The 19,358-nt window shown below is 38.7% G+C and overlaps 1 protein-coding gene across 4 annotated transcripts; it reads left to right on the plus strand.

Moving 5' to 3' along the window:
- The first annotated feature begins 973 nt into the window (after window positions 1-973).
- Window positions 974-19,230, plus strand: TERF1 (telomeric repeat binding factor 1). 4 transcript variants are annotated; one of them, XM_019289253.3, is made up of 11 exons: window positions 974-1,205; window positions 3,068-3,163; window positions 5,304-5,434; window positions 6,537-6,623; window positions 8,428-8,577; window positions 10,656-10,762; window positions 11,926-11,991; window positions 12,072-12,115; window positions 13,135-13,199; window positions 17,430-17,613; window positions 18,196-19,230. In XM_019289253.3, exons 1-10 carry the CDS (start codon window positions 992-994, stop codon window positions 17,586-17,588), a joined length of 1,119 nt encoding a protein of 372 aa, XP_019144798.3. In that variant the 5' UTR covers window positions 974-991; the 3' UTR covers window positions 17,589-17,613; window positions 18,196-19,230. The 4 variants fall into 4 exon arrangements, with proteins under 4 accessions (XP_019144798.3, XP_010403513.3, XP_019144800.3 ...); XM_010405211.4 differs by having other exon boundaries at window positions 17,430-19,230; XM_019289255.3 differs by lacking the exon at window positions 11,926-11,991 and having other exon boundaries at window positions 17,430-19,230.
- The last annotated feature ends 128 nt before the right edge of the window (window positions 19,231-19,358 follow it).

Raw genomic sequence — 19,358 nt, forward strand, 5'->3', positions numbered from 1 at the left:
AACACATCTGAAAGCTTACAATTATTGCCAAATATTAAGTATCTTTCAAAGTGTAAACTTAAGTCTTGCATTCTATTAATATAGCTGTCCTAACAGAAGATTCTTTTATGTTAAATTATGTGTTTTCTTGTCTCTTTGACTTCAATGTATTTATGCCACAGCAGGATTCCTGTGGGTGCAATTTAGCGTGAGCACAGGAGTCAGAGGCAGTGAAGGCCCATCAGCTCATTCATCCTGCTCTCTGATACCACAGTTCTTCCCTGGAGTGAAGTAAAGCTCAAATTAAAGCCTTTCACCAAATCTACCATAACACTGCTTGACAGTCCATCAAGTCTCCGAGAGGAACTGTTCTGCCCTTCAGCATTTGCCTTAAATTCAGCCCTTCATAGACAACCTCCTTCCTTCTTGGGTTTTACATTTTGACATGTGCAAAGGGTTGCCCTTTCAGCTAGACACACTCCAGCTAACACTGTCCCTTTTCCCATTCCATCCTGGGCTTCGTTGCAGAGTCGAAGCTTCCACTTTTCAGTTTTTCCAGGCTCTGAAACACTGCTATGTCCTCCCTCCCTCCCCTCCTCCCTTCCTTCAGCAGCCTCCTCTCTCCAGAACCCACATGAAGATACGCTTAGAGAAGCCCTTCGTATCACACATGCAAGAAAACACGCCCGTTTCGCCTTTGACCCTCCCGGGAAGCGTGGGACACGGCGGCTCTCAGAGCCACCGCCCCTCCCGCAACATTCACTCCCTCAACTGCCGCCCGCGGGCCCCAAAGCCCAGTTACAGACCCACACAAGCGCGCCGTGACGCGGCCCGGCCCGGGCGCGCCGTCCGCGCTGATTGGTTGCGGCTCGGCGAGCAGGGCGGGGTCGGGCGGGACGACTGCGCTGATTGGCTGCGGGGCGGAGCTCGGCGGGGAGACTGCGCTGATTGGCTGCGGCGCTGCGAGCGCGGGGCAGGTCGGGTCTGACAGCCGTTGGCGCGCGGTTTGAAGATGGCGGCAGCGGCCGGGGTCGCGCCGGGAGCGGTGGGCAGCAGCAGCGGCGGCGGCGGCAGCAGCAGCAGCAGCTCCGTCAGTTCGGCCCCGCCGGCGGCGGTGGAGGCCGTGGCTGCGGAGTGGATGCTGGAGTTCGCCTGCTCCTGCCTGTGCCGGCACTTCGCGGAGCAGAGCGGGCCGGAGTTCTGGCGATGGAGGGACGTTGCGCAGGGTGAGGGGCGGCGGTTCGGGGCGTTCCGCGACGCTCGGGGCTCTCGCACAGCCGCTCCCGGGGCAGCGGGTCCGGCGGGGCCTGAGCGGCAGCTGCCTCCAGCACGCCGAAGGGTGGGAGTGCTAAAGCACTCGTAGCCCGCCGACCACCGTGGTCAGCAGTCTTGGGAGGATGCTCAGCTCGTTCGGGGGTTCCGGAGACCCCCGGGCTATCAGGGAGCCTGTTGAAGGCTTGAATGGTATCGGCAGCACTCGCACACGGGGGCAGTACAGTAGTGCTAGAAATATTTCACGGAACTATAATCTGGCAGACAGAGATGAGGTGAAATTAAGTCTGGTGACTGAATTTTGAATGGAAAAACATAATATTTAAAATGAGAAAGAAACTTTAGAGTGAGAGTAGTTGGCAACTAGAAGTAAATATCTAAGTCTCAGATAAATTTGATAAACTTACGATGCTTTCTTCTGTAAGAAGCAGTTTTCCTGAGGATACCAGGTTAGAGCGTTGGGGGATGTTTTGTGTCTGTGTGCATATTCTTGACTCGAATGTAGTAGTAGGAGTCGTTTAAATTTCTGCAACGAGTGGAATGCAATGGCATGCAGAATGATTACTATGTAAATTGATATGGGATATGGTAAGAGGTAAGAAATCTAAAGATAACTTCATAAAGTAGTTTGAATGGGGGTCTGGTAGATTGAATTATGTATGTTGCTTCTTGATATTTATGTTTGGCCTTGTGACTGCCAACTCAGCAGGAGAATTGTACTGAAGTTTTGTGAAGGTGGGAAGCAGAGACACTGCCAATGCAGAAACAGATTGGAGTTATCTTCTGAGAAGAACTGGGAAGACTGAGGCCTGGATTAGTAGAAACAATTAATTAAATTGTACAGAGTGCAAGGTCATATGGAAATAAGAAGTAATAGCAAATTCTGAACTTGTTCCTACTCTGTTCAGCAACAGAGGAAAGAGTTTGGCACGCTAAGATTATAAAGTCAGTATTGAAAAAGTCTTTGGGAAAAGCAAAGCACAGTCATAAGATTGCATTAGAAAAGTGGGTGTGTTTTTTTCATAGAAGCACAGAACTATTATTCTTGCATGTGTCAAAGACCCTACAGAAATAATGATTGGCTGTCAACAAGAAGGTCAATTCAAACTGAAGCAAGTGCAGAAAGCTAGGAATGCAGTGGTTCCAGATGATATCCAGAGGCTCCTTTGAACCCCAACTATTCTGTGATTCACTTTTCATTTTGAATGTTTCTGTATTATGCTGTGAAGATGAATTACTATGTCCAGCACATTAGCATAAGAAATTCACAGTAACCCACATCATGGGAATAAACTCATGATAGCTCCCATGTTAAAATATGTAATAATCCTTGCGACCTTCCAACCTTGCAAGGAGGATTTCCCTTGTAAATTTACATTTCTGAGTAAGCTTTCCATGTAGCTTTTACTCCTTTAGTTCTGTAAGTTGCTCTAGCAACATGTGTTACCAGTCTGCCTGTGGCTCATGGTTTGTGGCCATTCCATGGAAGTGTTCTTTGGAGCAGACAGCTGTCTTTTGTAGTAACCTATTTACCAAAACAAAACCTAAATTTGATACTGTGGTCTTTGAATTGGATTAATATAAGCCTGTGATTAATTCTGCTGCTTCTTCAGAAAAGGATATTTTCTTCTTAAATATTTTCTTTCTTAAATGTTAAGTTGTTTTAGCATGGAAGAATACTAGTTAAGTGTGCTTCATTGGTTTCTTAAGGAATTAGAAATTTAGTGAAATCTGATAACACGGTGTCTAGTATATGTCTAGCCACACTGTGGCAGTGCTGGAACAAGTCTGATTTAACTTTTCTCTTCTTTTCCAGCTCTTATTAATGGCCTCTCCCAAATACCTCCACATCAGAAAAAAACAGTATATCTCTGTCAGCTTTTGATAAGAACTGCACAAGGAAAAAGGCTTGGTAAATACTAAGATTCTTTTTTTCACTTGCTTAAAAATATTTGCATGAACTTTTACAGAGGTGTATTAGATATGCTTTCACATAGCCTTTACTGTGCATATCTATATATCTTTTTATATAGAGATATAACTGTATATAAGTAAATTGAATAAATTCCACCTTTTGGACACTCTTTATTCCATATGTGACTGAGCTGTCTGCAGGACTGGTGTTATTCTGTGCTGATTTAGCTGCATGGGGTTTGAATGACCATATACTTCTTAAATTAGCAGTCTTTTTTTGTCAGGGTAGTATCAACAAAAGAAATATACTGGAAAGGACTGTCTCACTCTTAGTGAGCAATACTTGCAAGTGTAAAGTCCAGGATATGTATTCCTTTCTGCACATTTAACTCTAGAGATTAAAGTATCTCAGCAAGATTATTGATGAAAAGGATGACTGCCCATGTTTTCTACAGAAGACTAAGGCTTTCAGCTGGCAGCAAGTCCTTGGGGCTCTTATTCACTACCGTATCTTCTGTTTGGCTGCATTTGCAACTTGTTGATTTAGCCAAGATGATTTTGTTTGAGTTTCTGGAAGACTTTAACTTTTTTTTTTTTTTTCACTGTTTGATAAAACTAATTGGAATTTAAAGACTTCAGAAGCAGTCTTGAAAGCATAAGCATGAAAGAAGAAAGTGTATTCTAGCCTAGCAATGCCACAAAGTCTTGTTTTATACAATTAAATTTCCTATGTCACCTTGATTTAGTTTAGCTGGAGAATCAAATTCTAATATTTAAAATAGTTCAACATACGCAAATTATGAAATTTTTGTGATAATGCTCTAAATTATATTATTGTATATAACACTCGAGAATATGACTTCATTGTGTATTTTTATCTTATCAGTGTAGAGAATGACCTGTGTGGTGAGGAAGGTTGCATGCGTGTAGTAGGTATTACGTCAGGTGTAGCTGCACAATGTACATGGAAAGCTAATATATATATATAGCAGCTCTCCTATTTTTTCTAGTTATTAAAATATTTGATCTGTGCTGATCACACAAAGGAGGCTGTTTCAGATGTCAGCTATCTAAGAGCTAAATACTTTGGTTTTACACTATTAAAATTAAGAATATGAAGTGTCAGGTTACTTGATTGAGCCAATAATTACAGAAACACGTGGGGTTTTTTTAGTTATATGTATATATGCACATAATATTGTTTGAAATTTCACTGTTTGATGTATTGTAGTGGGTATAAAATATTTTCTCTCTTTTCAGTATTGTATAAATTGTTTACCTTCTGTATGAAAAATACTTAGTGAAAGGAATAAGTTATTGAGTGACATTCTGCTGATACCATAAAATGAAGGCACAAGTGAGGCTGTAGTTCAGCGAACATCTTGAACTAAGCTGGCAGTGCCATGAGAAAAAAGCACTTGTGCACCTGCCAGCTCCTCCTGCATCTGTTAGATTGGCACACTCACTTGTGCAGGTGTGCAATGACCAGGCTGGGAAACTGCTTGAGAGTGTTGAGGGGATGATTATTTGGCTGGGCTAGATTTCTGCCAGAGCCTATCACTGATCCTTTGCTAGGAGTTTGCACAAACCTTGGTGTTGGCACAGCAGTACTCTGGCATGGAAGGTTGCTTCTGCTTTTTCAGTGACACTCCTGTGTAGACCTGTTTGAGTTTCCCTCTCGCTTTAAGCACTTCAAATACAACAAAAATTTAAGACATGGAAATAGTGATAGACTCAGGAAAAAAAACCTACTTAGCATGGTGATTATATTACAAGATTAATAGCATCAATATCAAATGTTGTGATATCTGATGCTAAGTTTAATGTATTATTAATGCCAGCCCAAATACCTAATGCTGAACTTAGTGCTATTGCAAGTGGCATTTTGAGCAAACAATAATTGCTGACATATAATATCCCCTGAAAAATGCAACAGTAATGTCATTATTAGCAAGGGTAGAAAGAACCAGTCTCTCTGAAAAGAAGACAGTTGCTTCAGGTTTCTTAAAGCACCTAAAAATTGAGGAAAAAGGATTTGAAATTGTATAATATATATTACTTTATTACATATAAATAATGTAATCTATTTAAATTTATCCTTTAATTTTTATAAGTACTTTGGTTTTTCCCCCTCTAAGGATTACATTTTGAAAATGATCAAAGATTCTCACCTTTGGAATCTGCTCTGTCTTTCTGGACTTTACTTGAAAAGGAAGAAATTAAACTGGAAAAGCTTCATGAAGATATTCGTCGCTTGATTCAAATTCAGGTCTGTGTGACTTACTCATAATCAATCCTTCAGGATGCTACCTACTCATTGGGAGTGAGTAGATGGAAAGCTGCCTGGCAGGAAAGGACCTGGGGGTGGTGGTCAACAGCAGCTGAACATGAGCCAGCTGTGCCCAGGTGGCCAAGAAGGCCAATGGCACCTGGACTGTGTCAGCAATAGTGTGGCCAGCAGGACCAGGGCAGTGACTGTCCTCTGTACTCAGCACTGGTGAGGCCCCACCTCAGATCCTGTGTCCAGTTCTGTCCCCTCAGGACAAGAAAGACTTTGAGGTGCTGGCACAAGTCCAGAGAAGGGCAATGGAGCTGTTGAAGGGTCTGGAGCACAAGCCTTACAAGGAGCACCTGAGGAACCTGGGAGTGTTTAGTCTGGAGAAAGGGAAGCTCAGGGGGAGCCTTATCACATTCTACAACTGCCCAAAAGGAGGTTGTAGCCAGGTGGGGGTTGGTCTGTTCTCCCAGATGACTAGTGACAGGACAAGAGGAAATGGCCTCAAGTTGTGCTGGGGAGGTTTAGATTGGTATTAGAAAATGCTTTTTTCACACAAAGGGTTGCACAACATTGGAACAGACTGCCCAGGGAAGTGGTGGAGATGCTATCCCTGGAAGTGTTTAAAAAAACATGTGAATATGGCACTTGAGGACATGGTTTAATGGTGGTGGGTGCTAGGTTGATGGTTGAACTTAATCACCTTTAAAGGTCTTTTCCAACCTTAAACATTCTATGATTCTATCCTGCTAAAACAGAGCCCCTTCTACAAAAAGCTTGGGCTATGAGCAGATTGAACTGAATTTTCAGTTTTAGTACAGATCAAATAGATCTGTGCAGGGGACCTTTTTCTATCTCATGTGGTTCCTGTTTGTACAATTGTTTCAGAAGCTGCCAATCTGAAAAAAAGATATCAATTGAAATAAATTTCAGAACTAATTTCAGAACCAACTGTTAGAAGTAGGTAAGTGTTGGTAACCCTTAAATATATAATCATCTGAATTTTGAGAGCCTTAGAAAACTGTAGAATTGTACTTCTCCTGTTTTTTCAGGTGGAAAGTATTTCACCATATTTTGTAATTATATTTTTTTGTAGATTGTAGCAGTCTATATGGAAAACAGATATTTCAAGGAAGCTGCTGAAGTTCTTGAAAGGCTGTTTACAGACTCTGAATCAGATAAGGTAGTAACTTGCTTAATTTGCATTAAAAGCTCTTGATTTTCAGAGGAGAAAGAGGGGAGTGGGCTTCCAAAGCTAGCAAATCCTACCTGCATAGTTTGAATCTCATTGTTGTCTATGCAGTCACTTTCACACTGTACTAGTTTGAAAACAAACCAGTGGGAGGCACCAAGTCAGAAGAACAATTTAATGGGGAAATTAAAGAAAAGAAAAAAACCTAAAAGAAAACACTGGTTCAAACTGACAGAGTCAAGATACAACCTGAGTCCCTGTTAGGCAGGGTGGTGGTAGCAGTGTGGTAGAATGGTGGCTGCAGTCCTCTGAAGCGGTGATCCTGTAGAAAAAGGGTCTGCTCTTCCTCAGAAAGTCCAGTGGTGGCTGTGTAGCTCCTGTCCTTTGGAAATGCAATGGAAAGGGTTGTCTCTGGTGTTCAGAGTCTCAGATTATATCCACGATGGGATGCTTGGTTCCTCCCTCTGGGTAATGGGGTAATGGTCATGAGGCCAAGTGTTGATTAGGCTCATTAACAGAAGATAGTCTGGAGGGAGTTATCTCTGAGTCATGCAGCAGGACAATGATGGGCCATTAACAGAAAGATAGTCTGGGGACACACACCTGGGCACTTTAAAATACAAAAGGAAATTTCTGGCTAGGAGATTAATGGCAATACAGGATGATTTGTGGGAGTAAAATGCTTCTAGCAGCAGTTGTTCTTCATCCCCTCTCCCACTTCATATGAGAAGGGAGATGCCAGTACAAATTCTGGGAATTTGATACTACTGTTCTCTCAGAGCAAAGACAGTGTAAACATGCTGGTAGAGACATCATAACTCCTAACAGCCAGTTTGCTGAGTTCTATTGCAGTGGGCTCTTTTTTTCACCTCTGATAATTAGTGTTCTATGTACCAAAGCATCCCAGGGAAGGAAAACTCATTAGCTTCTGTAGTACAGACTGAAAGCTCTTATGCCTCTGCCTGGAAAAGACAACATACGTGACTTAGGCCACCCCCTGCTTTGAAGTTGACTGCATCATTCAGAAAGTTGCAAGTTTGGGTGAATATCTCTTTAATATAATAGTTAGTGCACACATCTGAATTTTCTGGGGGAGAAAAGAGCAATAGAAGGACTGCAGGCAAAAAGAAAAGAAGTTAAAAATGCTGCCTATATCTTCAATTGGTATATTAGGACACATGTTCTATGTAAGTAGTAGCCTGTGTATAACTTACTCTTTGGATATACTTTCATTCAGAGGATTTGGATGTTTGGAAAGTGTAGATAATAGCACTCAAATTAATAAATAAAAATGCAGCCTATACACAGAAGATAATTCTCCTGGCTATATTTGCTTCTGTAAAATTCAGAGTGATTGGTAGACAAAATGTGAAGTTCTGATTATCAGTATTGATGTATCCTTAATGCTGCTATACTAAGTAGTCCTTCTCCTGAACACAGTACACCCCTTTCAATGGCAGCCTTTTTGAGGCAGCAAATGAGAAGAGAGAAGCGAGTAACAGGTGGCTTTTTATGGGTGTTTTTCCTCCACTGACAACCCTGCTTTCAGTGTTAGTCATAAAGGAAATGAAAATGTGGATCTCTGGTCAGTTACACTTTACCATTACTGAGCACAGAAGATAAATGCCTGGTGTTATGTCTAGTTGACTTAAGAAGCCTTTCAAACTGCAGCATGAAGTTGTATAGGAATATTCAGGAAACCATATAATCATTTTTAGCTTTCTATATTTCTTGTTTAGCATAGATAACAAGTTTACTGCAGGATTTATGTTGTATAAAGTTGTGCTTTTCTTAGCCTTTAAGGGTGAAGCTGGCAACCATAATTAAAACCAAGGATCCATATGTTCCTCTTCTCCAAAACTTCAGTTACAGTCTTTTGATAAGTAAAATCAAGTCTTACATTGAACTTTTCATGAAAGAAAATGAAACTAACTTCTTAATACAGGTATGTTGAATGTATTTTCAGAACTTTTGAAAAAAGTCACCTGCTTCAATTAAATAGATTTATTCTTTCAAGGGAGTTGTTTAGGCAATATTCAGTTATTGTATTAGATGAAAAGGAAACTTTACCTTCCTTTGGATTGTCTTATATTCAACCTTTTTGTTTTAATTAATATGTCTTGGAGAAAGTTAGTAGGAACCAGACTCCTCTAAAATATCTTCTCTGAATGTTTTTCCCATGACTGTTTTGATTAGAAAAATAGTTAGGAAAATAGTGTAATTAAAACAAGATCTGTTTAAGAGAAGCAGTTCTGATATGGGACTCCTTTAAAAAGTAGCTTTATATTTAATGTTTATTTAAGCCTACATGACTTCTCATACTAAAAATAAAAAATCAAGACCTGTAATTTGGCTGAAAGCTTTAGGAATGTCAGAGGAGTTAGGAGATAGAAAACTATTATTGCGGTTCTCTTGTAAATACAAATGTTTCTTACAAACAGTCTTGCTCAAAAGTGATTTAAAATTGGCATGAACAACATTCTTTCTTCAGTTCATCTTCAGGAGGATTGTAAAGAATTTCTCTTATGTTTACTTCGTATAAAAGAATATTGAATTATTCAATTACAAAAGCACAGACGTCTAAAGGTAATAAGAAGCAAATTTTAAATAAACAATCCTGAAGTTCCTCTGTGTTTTTCATTTTCTTACCAGAGAGACTAGACAACTTATTAAATACATTCAAAGTATAATACAATGAATACTTTTTAATGGTTTCACTCTACTGTCAGTTTTCAAGTGTATTTTTCAAGGCTATTTCTTTGAGTCTAAGAGGAGGTGGAGGCTTGGAGGTGTCAGAGAAGGCTCAGAACTCCAAACTAGCATGCCTAAGGCCCTCACTGCCCCACTCACCCCCACTTCCTGCACATTTGTCCTACTGTCTGCACCCACATTGCAAATCTTTCTTTGAACAGTTATTCTGGCCCATGGAGGAGACAGCTTTGTGAAGAATTCCCACTTCTGTAGAGCACACAGTGATTTCCCAGCAGTGTACCTTGCGTTCTCTATAGAAGAACACTCTAGCTCTAACTGTTAATCTCTCTTCTCTTTCTTCTAGTGCCAGATGTAGAAGTATGATCATAGAATAGCTTCAATTGGAAGGAACATTTAAAGATCGTTTAGTCCAATCCCCTTGCAATAAGCAGGGACACCTTCAATTAGATCAGGTTGTTTAGAGCCTCATTCAACCTGGCCTTGAAAGTTTTCAGGGATCAGGCATCAACCACCTTGCTGGGCAGCCTGTTCCATGTTTTGGCACTCATCATAAATAAAACAAAATTCTTCCTTATATCTAGTCCAAATCTACCCTCTTTTAGTTTAAAAGCATTAACCCTTGTCCTACCACTACAGGCCTTGCTAAGAAGTTTGTTCCATCTTTATTCAGTGTAGTAGGCAGGCCCTTTTTAGGTACTCCATAAAGAGTAATGAATTACTACTTCTTTCTCTTAGCAATGGAGGAGAAACAATCTTAGTTTGTGGCTAAAAGTTTGAGCAGGATGTTAGAAATGTTTTTTGCCAATGCAAAACAGGTTATATTACAAGCCTAAGGTCTGCTTAGACAGGGCTTTTCAAAGTGTTACATGTATGCTTTATCCTGCCATGGGCTACAGAACTAGATAAACTTGAGACCTGTCAGTTTTTGTTTCTAACTTAGTTATAAAAAACAGACTTTGGAGTACTTTGATAGTATTTGCAGCCTTAGTTAAGCTCTGCAGTTTACTTCACACATTTATAAGTTCAGTCATTATGCAAGTATTCATTGTATTTCTTTGTGTCCATATAAAAATCAATTGCAGCTATGACTAAAATTTCTCCAAGTTATTAATTGATAAAGGTCTTTATGGATTTCAACTTAACATGCTAAAGTTGTTTTGAAACTACTTAGTTTAATGTTATTACCTCTGAAAGGTCTGTGAAATAAGCACTGTTAGTCCTAATAAAAAGTATATATATTAATCTTAGTGCAAACTCCTATCTAGGTACTGTCTGGCTTTAATTTTAAGATATCAATTCCATCTCGCACAGGAAGCCACAAAACAGGTGGCGTCTAAAGGGTTGGAAGCAACAGCATGGCAAAACAGACCTCTGGAAGTCAATGAAAATGACAAAAGTGATTTGGAAACAAAGCAAAGGTTTGTATTAAGTATTATACTGCTAAGGGATGTGCTTGGATAGTAACATGAAACTTGTAGAACAAAGAATAGGTAGAAGGAAGGATGTTAAATTCCAAACTGCTGTCCAATAGAAAATTAGCTACAAGCACATTCCCTATTTTTTTTTAATTTTGTGCTCTTCTGTGGTTGTTACTTTTGGCATTTACATCAAATAGCTTGTCATTAAGTTTAATTATTTGTGATGTTGCACAATTTGCAATTTAAACAGCTGTCAGTCTATAATAATAAAAGCATAAAAAGACTTCTCTTTATAAGTGCTTGATTGAACTCCTTTTAGTTCTAATTTCAGGCTACAGATCATCTCAAGAAGAAAAAGAATAAGGAAATGGAATCAGTCTGTTTCATTTTCCTTACAGCTGACCCCTTAATGATACTAGTATGAAGGGAAATAGTTATGTTGCTTCATGATCCTGACAGTACAAACGTTCAGAACAATTACATTATTATTTTGGAAAATGCTAATATTCTAGGTTTCTCACCACTTGTTTTTCAGGGAGAATAAGTTGCAGTCTTTAGCTGGGATAGAGTCTGTATTTCTTCATTTTGTACTTGACATCATTTAGTTAAGCAAATTGGCTGTCGCAGACAGTATAGAGGAAGACAAGTCATAAGATTTTTTTAATTTGTTTTTTTAGAAGGGCAACTCCTGACACAATTACATCTGAGAGACATGATGAAAGACTCGTTCAAAAAAACCTATGGAAATAATTTGTAATGAAAAAATAGATGTGCAAAATGCCTTGCATCTTAAATGTGTAGTGTCTTGGGAACAGGCTACCCAAGGAAGTGGTCGTAGCACCACAAGAGTTCAAGAAGCATTTACACAATGGTCTCAGGCACATGGTGTGACTCCTGGGGATGTCTGTGCAAGGCTAAAAGCTGAACTCGGTGATCCTTGTGCATCCCTTCCAACTCAGCAGATTCTGTGGTTTTGTATTTCTCCTCCAGGTATAAGGAGGCAAAGTTAAGAAGGTGAATGCATTGATGCAGTTATTGATGGTATGCCACTGTTTCTGTAGAGAAGTTTTTCATTTAAATATTGTTGAATCATATAAATGGCAAGTTGCTGCCTAGGAAATAGATTTTTTTTTTTTTTTTTTTTTGTCTTTTTTTTTTTTAAGATTGATAAAAGAGGAACAGTGTATCACAAGTCAGTCATCCGGAGACATAAAAAACCCCACACTAAGGTAAAAAATGTTGTTGCTCTTGGTCATAGACTTTTCATCAAGTTCTTTGTGTTTTTACTTTAGATCTGTGTTCTTTGCAGGAGACATTTGGGACAGAAACCCAAAGAGAGCAGAGTTCTTCAGAGTGAGTATTACTTTCAAAACAGTCATGTCAAACACTTACTTCTGACTGCTATCCAATGTGACTGGGTTAATGCACAACTGGTTGTGGCAGATAAAAACACTCCAAGTTGCGTGTGGTTCCTGTACAAATGCAGGTTTGGTGGTTGCCGTATTTAGGATGCTGAGAAGTGGGTAAGGTTCTCTAGCAATTAATTTTGCAAAATCATTCACTATTTTCTGGTTAGCTTGGTTGGTTTATGAGACTCAGGTATTCTGTGCAAAAGAAAGCTGCCGGAGGAGTACTGAAATTAATTTCTTTCTGAATTCTGTGCTAGATAACTTGACTGGGAAGGAACTAAAGAAATTAGCTGATTGGAAAAACAAATTGTACTGTAAAGTGCACAAAGTTAGGATGTGTGTGCATTTTCCCAGTATTACTTCTTAAAAACCTAACAAGACAGATAATACCATACTTACAAGTAAGCTCTTAAGATGAATAGCACCCTCTTACCACAGAGAGATGATCTAGTTCCTGCATGTGGCCATGTTGTACATGGAAGGACAAACTCTTAAGATTCCTTGAATGCTTTCCACAGTTAAAACCTGATACACGTACTTGGAAATGAAGGATTTGTGTACTAAGAATCATAGCTCTGACTGGTTGTTACTTCCCATTCTCTCTATGTAAAATGAGAGCAGTGCATATAGTAAAAATGTTTTTACCAAAATGAAATGTTTTATTATTATGTACCAATTTTTACCTAAGTGTTTAAAATATAATTCTTCTGTGAGCTCTATTGTATAGAAAATACAGTGGGTTTTTTGAATAGCCTATTTTTTGAAGCCCTTGAACTATGGCAAGATTCATGTGTATTCATATATAAATGTATATTTATATGTTAACAGACTCTGAAATTTTCCCAGTCAGTCAAAGCATCTCAAAATAGTGTACATTCTTGTCATGTGTAAATGGTAGAATGCAAAACTCCTGCCTTGATGTTGACTCCTCATTGTTCTGGATGTATATTAACTATCTTCTAGGTCTTAACAACATGAAAAATGTGGAAAAAAATGGAGTTTCTTTGGCTTGTAGCCGAAAAAGACAGGTTTGTACCTATTCTCTCTTCTACATTGAGGTAAAAAGAATCTGCACTGCACAGAATTTTTTTCTCAGCTTTATTTAATCTAACTTTTAAATCTAGTGCTTATATTTAAGATTCTGTAGATAACTCAAGTGCTACAGTTCCTGAAATGGTTACAGTCCTTTTATTTTTAAAGACAGGAAATAAAACATATTTTTTGCTGTCTCAAGTATTGATGCTAATGCTTCCAAGCCTTTTATATTTGTTGAAATACACTGTTACCAAAGCTTAGTTTGAAATAAAAAATTCTTTCCACGGTTTGGATTAAAGAATTCAGGATGTCATTTGCCTGTGAGAATTTTGGGCAAATATCAGAGGCTACTTGTTTTCCAGCTTAGAAGGTTAAAGATTTAGCAATTTTGTAATTCAATACTTTGTTTATGTGCGGTAAAAACATACTTACTTGAGAAGCTACTCTAGTTTTTATAAACGAAATGGTAGGGTCTTCTTATAATGCTACATTTCAAATGGTCTTTTGTGTTCTCTTCATGGGTAAGCCTGCTTCATTGAATTACTTGAAAATAACCCTGCTGTGTTCACTAATGCTAGAATTCCCTATTGGTGGGAAGTATAGAAGTGTATGCCTTAATAGAATGCAATTTGAAGTTGATTTGATGTTGGGGTCTTTCAAGCTAATTTTTATTTATAGCCAATTTTCCTTCATAAGTGTTCAGCACTTTATCATGATAACTGAAGAAATTAACATTAAATAAATGTATTGCCATTGCTGGATTCCTCTCCATAATATTTCTTAGGAAACAATGTGGAGTCTTTCTGTTTAGATAATAGTGCAAGTATAAAGTGCAGTGTGCATCCATTTTGATGTGAGCTGTTTCATTTTTCTGGTGTTCATTTTGATATTTCATTTTCCATATAATAGGGAAGACCAAATCTGCTTCTGTTTGGTTTTTTTTGTTTTTTTTTTCTAGAGGAGAATTGTACTTACTCCTATTTCTTTAAGTTGAAGTACTGGTTAAATCTTCAGTTACATGCTATCCTCAAACTGGTTGAGGTCCTAATGAGACCTCATTTATTCTTGAAGTTCAAGCCCCTATAAACAGTTTTTCACTTTCTCACAAATCTCAGGAATAGTTAAATCACTGACAACCTCTTTAAACTTGCAGATACAACCAGTTCCCTTTAAAAAAAAAAAAAACAAGCAGCACTTACTGGATTTGGATTTTGCCTTCAAAGACATAATTACTTTATTCCAGCATATACTTGGATAGGTACCTTGTTAGCCAGTTGCTGGTAAGCATGAACACTTCCATCAAGCTTGTTTTCAACATCAAGAATTAAACTATTTGGACCACAAAGACACAGAGCTAATGAAAGCTTTGTATTCACATATTTTTATGCTGAGCTAGTCTGTTACGGGGTCACCTACAAGCACTGTGTCTAGGTCTAGGGCTTACACACACATCTTGTTAGAAAAAAATAGAAGTTGTTTGCTTAATTATGTTGTTATAGTTGAACCTTAATTGAAATATAAAGACTAAAATTGCAGGAACTGCATCTGACAGTGGCATTGAAAATTTTAAAAGAACTTAAATGAAACTTGAGATTCAGAACTGTGTTTCTTTCAACACTTAAAAAAGTTGTAGGCCTTTGCTCCATCTGTGATATTTATGCCTTACTCCCTGCCACTGAAACCTCATAAAAGTTTTATAGAAAGCAATGATAATTGGCCTTTTAAACAATAAATCTGCTCCTCTGCTTAATCATCTGGGTTATAAAATTGTCCATATGCATGAAAGAATGCAATGAATGTCAGAGCTGTTGACTTCTAGAACTTCCTTTTCCATGTAGTCCCTCATTCAATGTTGGCATTGTTTGCTCTTGTTTTGTACATGGCATTTCATTGCAATGGTTCAGTGCCCATTTTCAGCCTTTCATTGCAGTGTTTTCAGTTAGCTGCATAGAACAATCTGCAGTTGAATGGACACGTACTTTATTTTCTCATTCCTAAATTAGGGGATGCAAGTGTCACAGAATTTAGGGAACTGTTTGTACTCAATTTTACATACAGTAAGTATATGGCAAATCCTTTGAGTTGTCTAAAATCTGGATGGCAATTTATTTAAATTAAACAATGTGTCTGAAAATCTGGGTGTTAAGAATTTAGTCAGACTTGTATGGAAAAAAACCCCATATATTTACAGCTGAAGGAGAAAACTCTAGAGCAGAGTCCCATAATGCATAAAGGAAGACAGGTTACTAAAATAGAACTGACTGTAAGGAATAACACGATCTATAGATATGTGAGGGAATGTCTCCACATTCTGCCTGGCAAACTCAAGCTTGCTCTGCTGGTGTTCTGAGCTGGCCAGATGTCACGCTGCTGTGGACCAGGCACTGTGCTGATGTGAGCTCAAGCATAGTGCTGCGTTATGGCCAGGCTTTCAACCAGTCCTGTAACAATGCAAAGCTGGACTCTACATAAATTCTGTCCCAGAAGGGACAGAGAGCTTGTCAGTGAGTGGGGCAAGGGGCAAGTTACTGCTCTGTGCAGTTCCTCAGTGAAAAGAAAATGAGTCAGTCCCTGATTTACCTGTAAAGCAGGCCCCTTATTTATATGGTAAATGGAAAAAATTTATTTTTTAAAAAACCTCAATATAAGCAATTCAGAATCAAAACAAGCTAAAAACAGCCCTTTTAACAGCAAATATAGTTAATCATTGCAAGTAACAAGGGTTGTGATTGTCTCTGTTGATGGAAGTATTTGAATTATCTGGTGCTGTAGGTCAAGCATAACTGTGTTACTTGAATAAAGATTTTATTTAGGAAAGTTTTCTGGCATGCTCTGAAATGAGATGAACTACATGATTCCAATGGAATCTCTGGCCTTTTAATAATAGTAAAAAAAAAAAGCTATTCACTGCTAATGTTGCAAAAGATCTGTGGAACAGGAAGAATTGGAAAAAGGAAGTATTTTTGATAAAGGGTAGACTACTTTAGAGAAGTTTTAGGTTCCTAACTGTTCAGAAATACAGTCGAACTAGTATTACTTGTAATTTTTTCACTACTTAGTGAGGTTTGTCAGTGTTCAGAGTTTACTGAAGAGGCCCTGATATTTGCATTAAGCAATCCAGCTTTGAGATGTGATGTTTGGTCTTTACACACCTCAGCTTGCACTTTTTGGAGAATAGCCAGGATACAGTCTTGATCTGATACAGTTTTGAGGCTGAATGTTATCCAAGCTCCTTCCCGCTCAGAGACACCCCCTTTCATGTCTGAGTGCTGCTGCTACTTCTAAAGGTTTAAATTCAACAGAAGGGTGGAACCATGCAGAATAGTACTCAAAATTGTCACTTAGCCCATTCCCAGAGACTGAATTGATGTTGTTTACAAGAGTGGAATCTTTTAAAGATCCCAGAAGGATTCCATGTCATTAAGAAATAAATTTATTTTTTCTTCCTATGTCTGTGGATGTGGCATTTAACACATAGACTTTTTGTGCCACTGACAGTCATACTGGCTGGGTATTCCTGCTCATCCTCCCTTGTGCACAAGCAGGAGGGTATGCATTTGTGTAAAGACAGCAGCCATAAGATTTACATTTCCACTGGGTACGTTATTTTCAGAGTTAAGTGATGTTTGTTCCCCTGTTATTCACACTTCCTTGCACTTACCAGATCTGCTAGTTGGCTTTGAGGCTATTCCTTTGCACCTGCATTTCCCTTTCTGCCCAGTTCTTCACAATTTTGAGGATTTCAGTTGTAAAGGTGAGCCATTAACATGATTCTCTAATGTTCCCTTCTGCTTTACAGCCAACACCATTTATCCATTTGGTAGTTGGAAGTGATCTGTTACTTATTAGGAGGAGGTTTTATACATACTCTGGGAAACCAACCTTTCTTTTATTCCACCAACCTATAAATTTTAGGCCTTCAGATTCAGCCATTTACAGTTCTTATGGCTCTTGTAATGTTGTATAAACATTTTTTACTTCTGATCCAGTTATTCCAATTAACCAAAGGCTTTATTTACACAGGTCCCCTTTGGGAGCCCTCATAAAGCTCTACAGATTCAGTTAAAAATTTATCATTTATCTCTCATTTCAAGATATGGTGCTCAAAAAAAATCCCTCTCACATCGTACTCTGTAATAACTAGAGAACTGTTTGAAAACTTGCTTTCATATTTACTATAAGGTTACCTCTTACAGTAATACCTTTCTCTGTTCTTGCCCTAGCGATGGACTTGCCAAGAAGACTTGGAGCTGAAATCAGGAGTGAGGGAGTTCGGAGTGGGTAACTGGGCTAAAATTTTGGCCCATGGTAACTTCAACAACCGAACAAGTGTCATGTTGAAAGACCGGTGGAGAACATTGAGCAAGATTGGACAAGGCTGATTTGGACTGCTTGACCTTTCCCTATGTAAGGACCTACTCTATCTCTTATTTTAGTCTCAGCGTGGACAGCAGTGTTGCTGTCCTAAAACATGAAACACAATAGTAATAGTTGTAACACAGTCATGTAACCTCACTTGCTCTGGTAATGATGACTTACACGTAAAGTCTGGCCTTTTAGCTACATGCAATAATAAACGACCTAGATTCTGAAATGGGACAATGTTTGCAGTGATTTAAGAAAGGTCTCTTATGTAAATAGGAATATTAGAGCTGACTGGCAACATCATTAGCTTGATAGAGGCTAATACAAAGTCAAGTGTTCTGTATTTTTAAAGGGCTGTATCTCTTTTTAGATTGACCTTTTCATAATTTTACTTCCTTCCATATAACCCATTTTAATTTGTTTTGCTTCACTTTGAAATTTTGGTCAGACTTGTACATCTCTGTTGTACCAAAAAGTATGTATTAGTACTGCTAATTTTATGAGCTGATAGTTTGCTGGGGGTTTTTTTCTGCTGTTAAAAATGTGTAAATTCATATAATGTTGTACTTGCAAGTAACAAAGTTACTGGTTTATTTGTTTGCGGTTTTTTTTTCACATGGAAAGGAACAGGCTTATATTAGCACTTAGCATTCTTGATTATCTTGTGCCACCTGCCTCGTGACAAATGACTTCTTCCAGACCAGCAGGAAAGGGAAAGCTCAAAAACACATGGCTGAAGTGGGACTCAATAATGAGCCTACAGTGTCACTGATAGCACAGCTCATGGGACACATCTCATCTGCGCTCTCCACTGTCCCTGTCCGCGATGGCAGCAAGCGAAGATACACTTTGATTGGGGTCACTATCAAGGTATCTACTGGCCACTGCAGCTGTCTTGCTCATGGGAGAGTGGAACAGATGGATGATGGCACTGTCCTGTCTCTCTGGATTCAGATCATTTGGAAGGGATTTCCACAATCTCAGAAAACTCATGCTTTCTACTGTCATGCTGGTGTGAATCTAGTGACTTGAACTAACAAAATACAGCATTCTTTTAAAAATGAAATCCCTTGAATTCAGTTTTCTTTTTTCTTGGCTAAGGTTTTTATTTTCCAAGAACCTTACAAGGAAAAGCACCTGTCTGAATTGGTCATAATAAAACAAAGCTCTCCAAGATAATTTTCCCCATGACAAAAGAAAACATATATTCTTGAAGGTTGAAGTGTTCAGGAAGTATTAAGATAATCTCTCTGCTTTCTGTTTTGGAGGCCTGCTTTCATTAAGATAAAATGGTAAAATACATTTCAAAGGTTTGTTTCACAACACACTGTGGACAGGACCTCAACCAGATCACCTTCTTCATTCTTGCCAAGACACACTGGTTTCTTCAGCAGGTGCTAGAAACAGTACCAAGCAGGAGTCTTTATGTTGCATTGAGATGCTGCATATCTTAACACGGTATTTTCTCAACCTGCATAGCAGTCTTGCCAGTGCTCAGATGTTGCAGGTTTCCATGTTAATCATTGTAGATGAGCATTTTAACTAGTAGTTTTTTTACTCTTAGCCAAGGCCTTAGTCACAAAGTGTTGTTTAAGTTCATCTGCCAGGAAAGTCACACTGTGTATTAGTGACATCAAGTGCTGAGGAGATCAGTTCCTTAACAATGCTGACTAGATACATGTCTTCATGAAGGTGGCTGAATATGAAAGGAAGGATAGAGGAAGGATACTCATGCAGTTACAGTGTAAAAAATTGTCTAGATGGTACCGGAGAGGAACAAAAGACCT

The sequence above is a fragment of the Corvus cornix genome, chromosome 2, assembly GCF_000738735.6.
Source record: "Corvus cornix cornix isolate S_Up_H32 chromosome 2, ASM73873v5, whole genome shotgun sequence".
NCBI classification, from domain to species: Eukaryota; Metazoa; Chordata; class Aves; order Passeriformes; family Corvidae; genus Corvus; species Corvus cornix.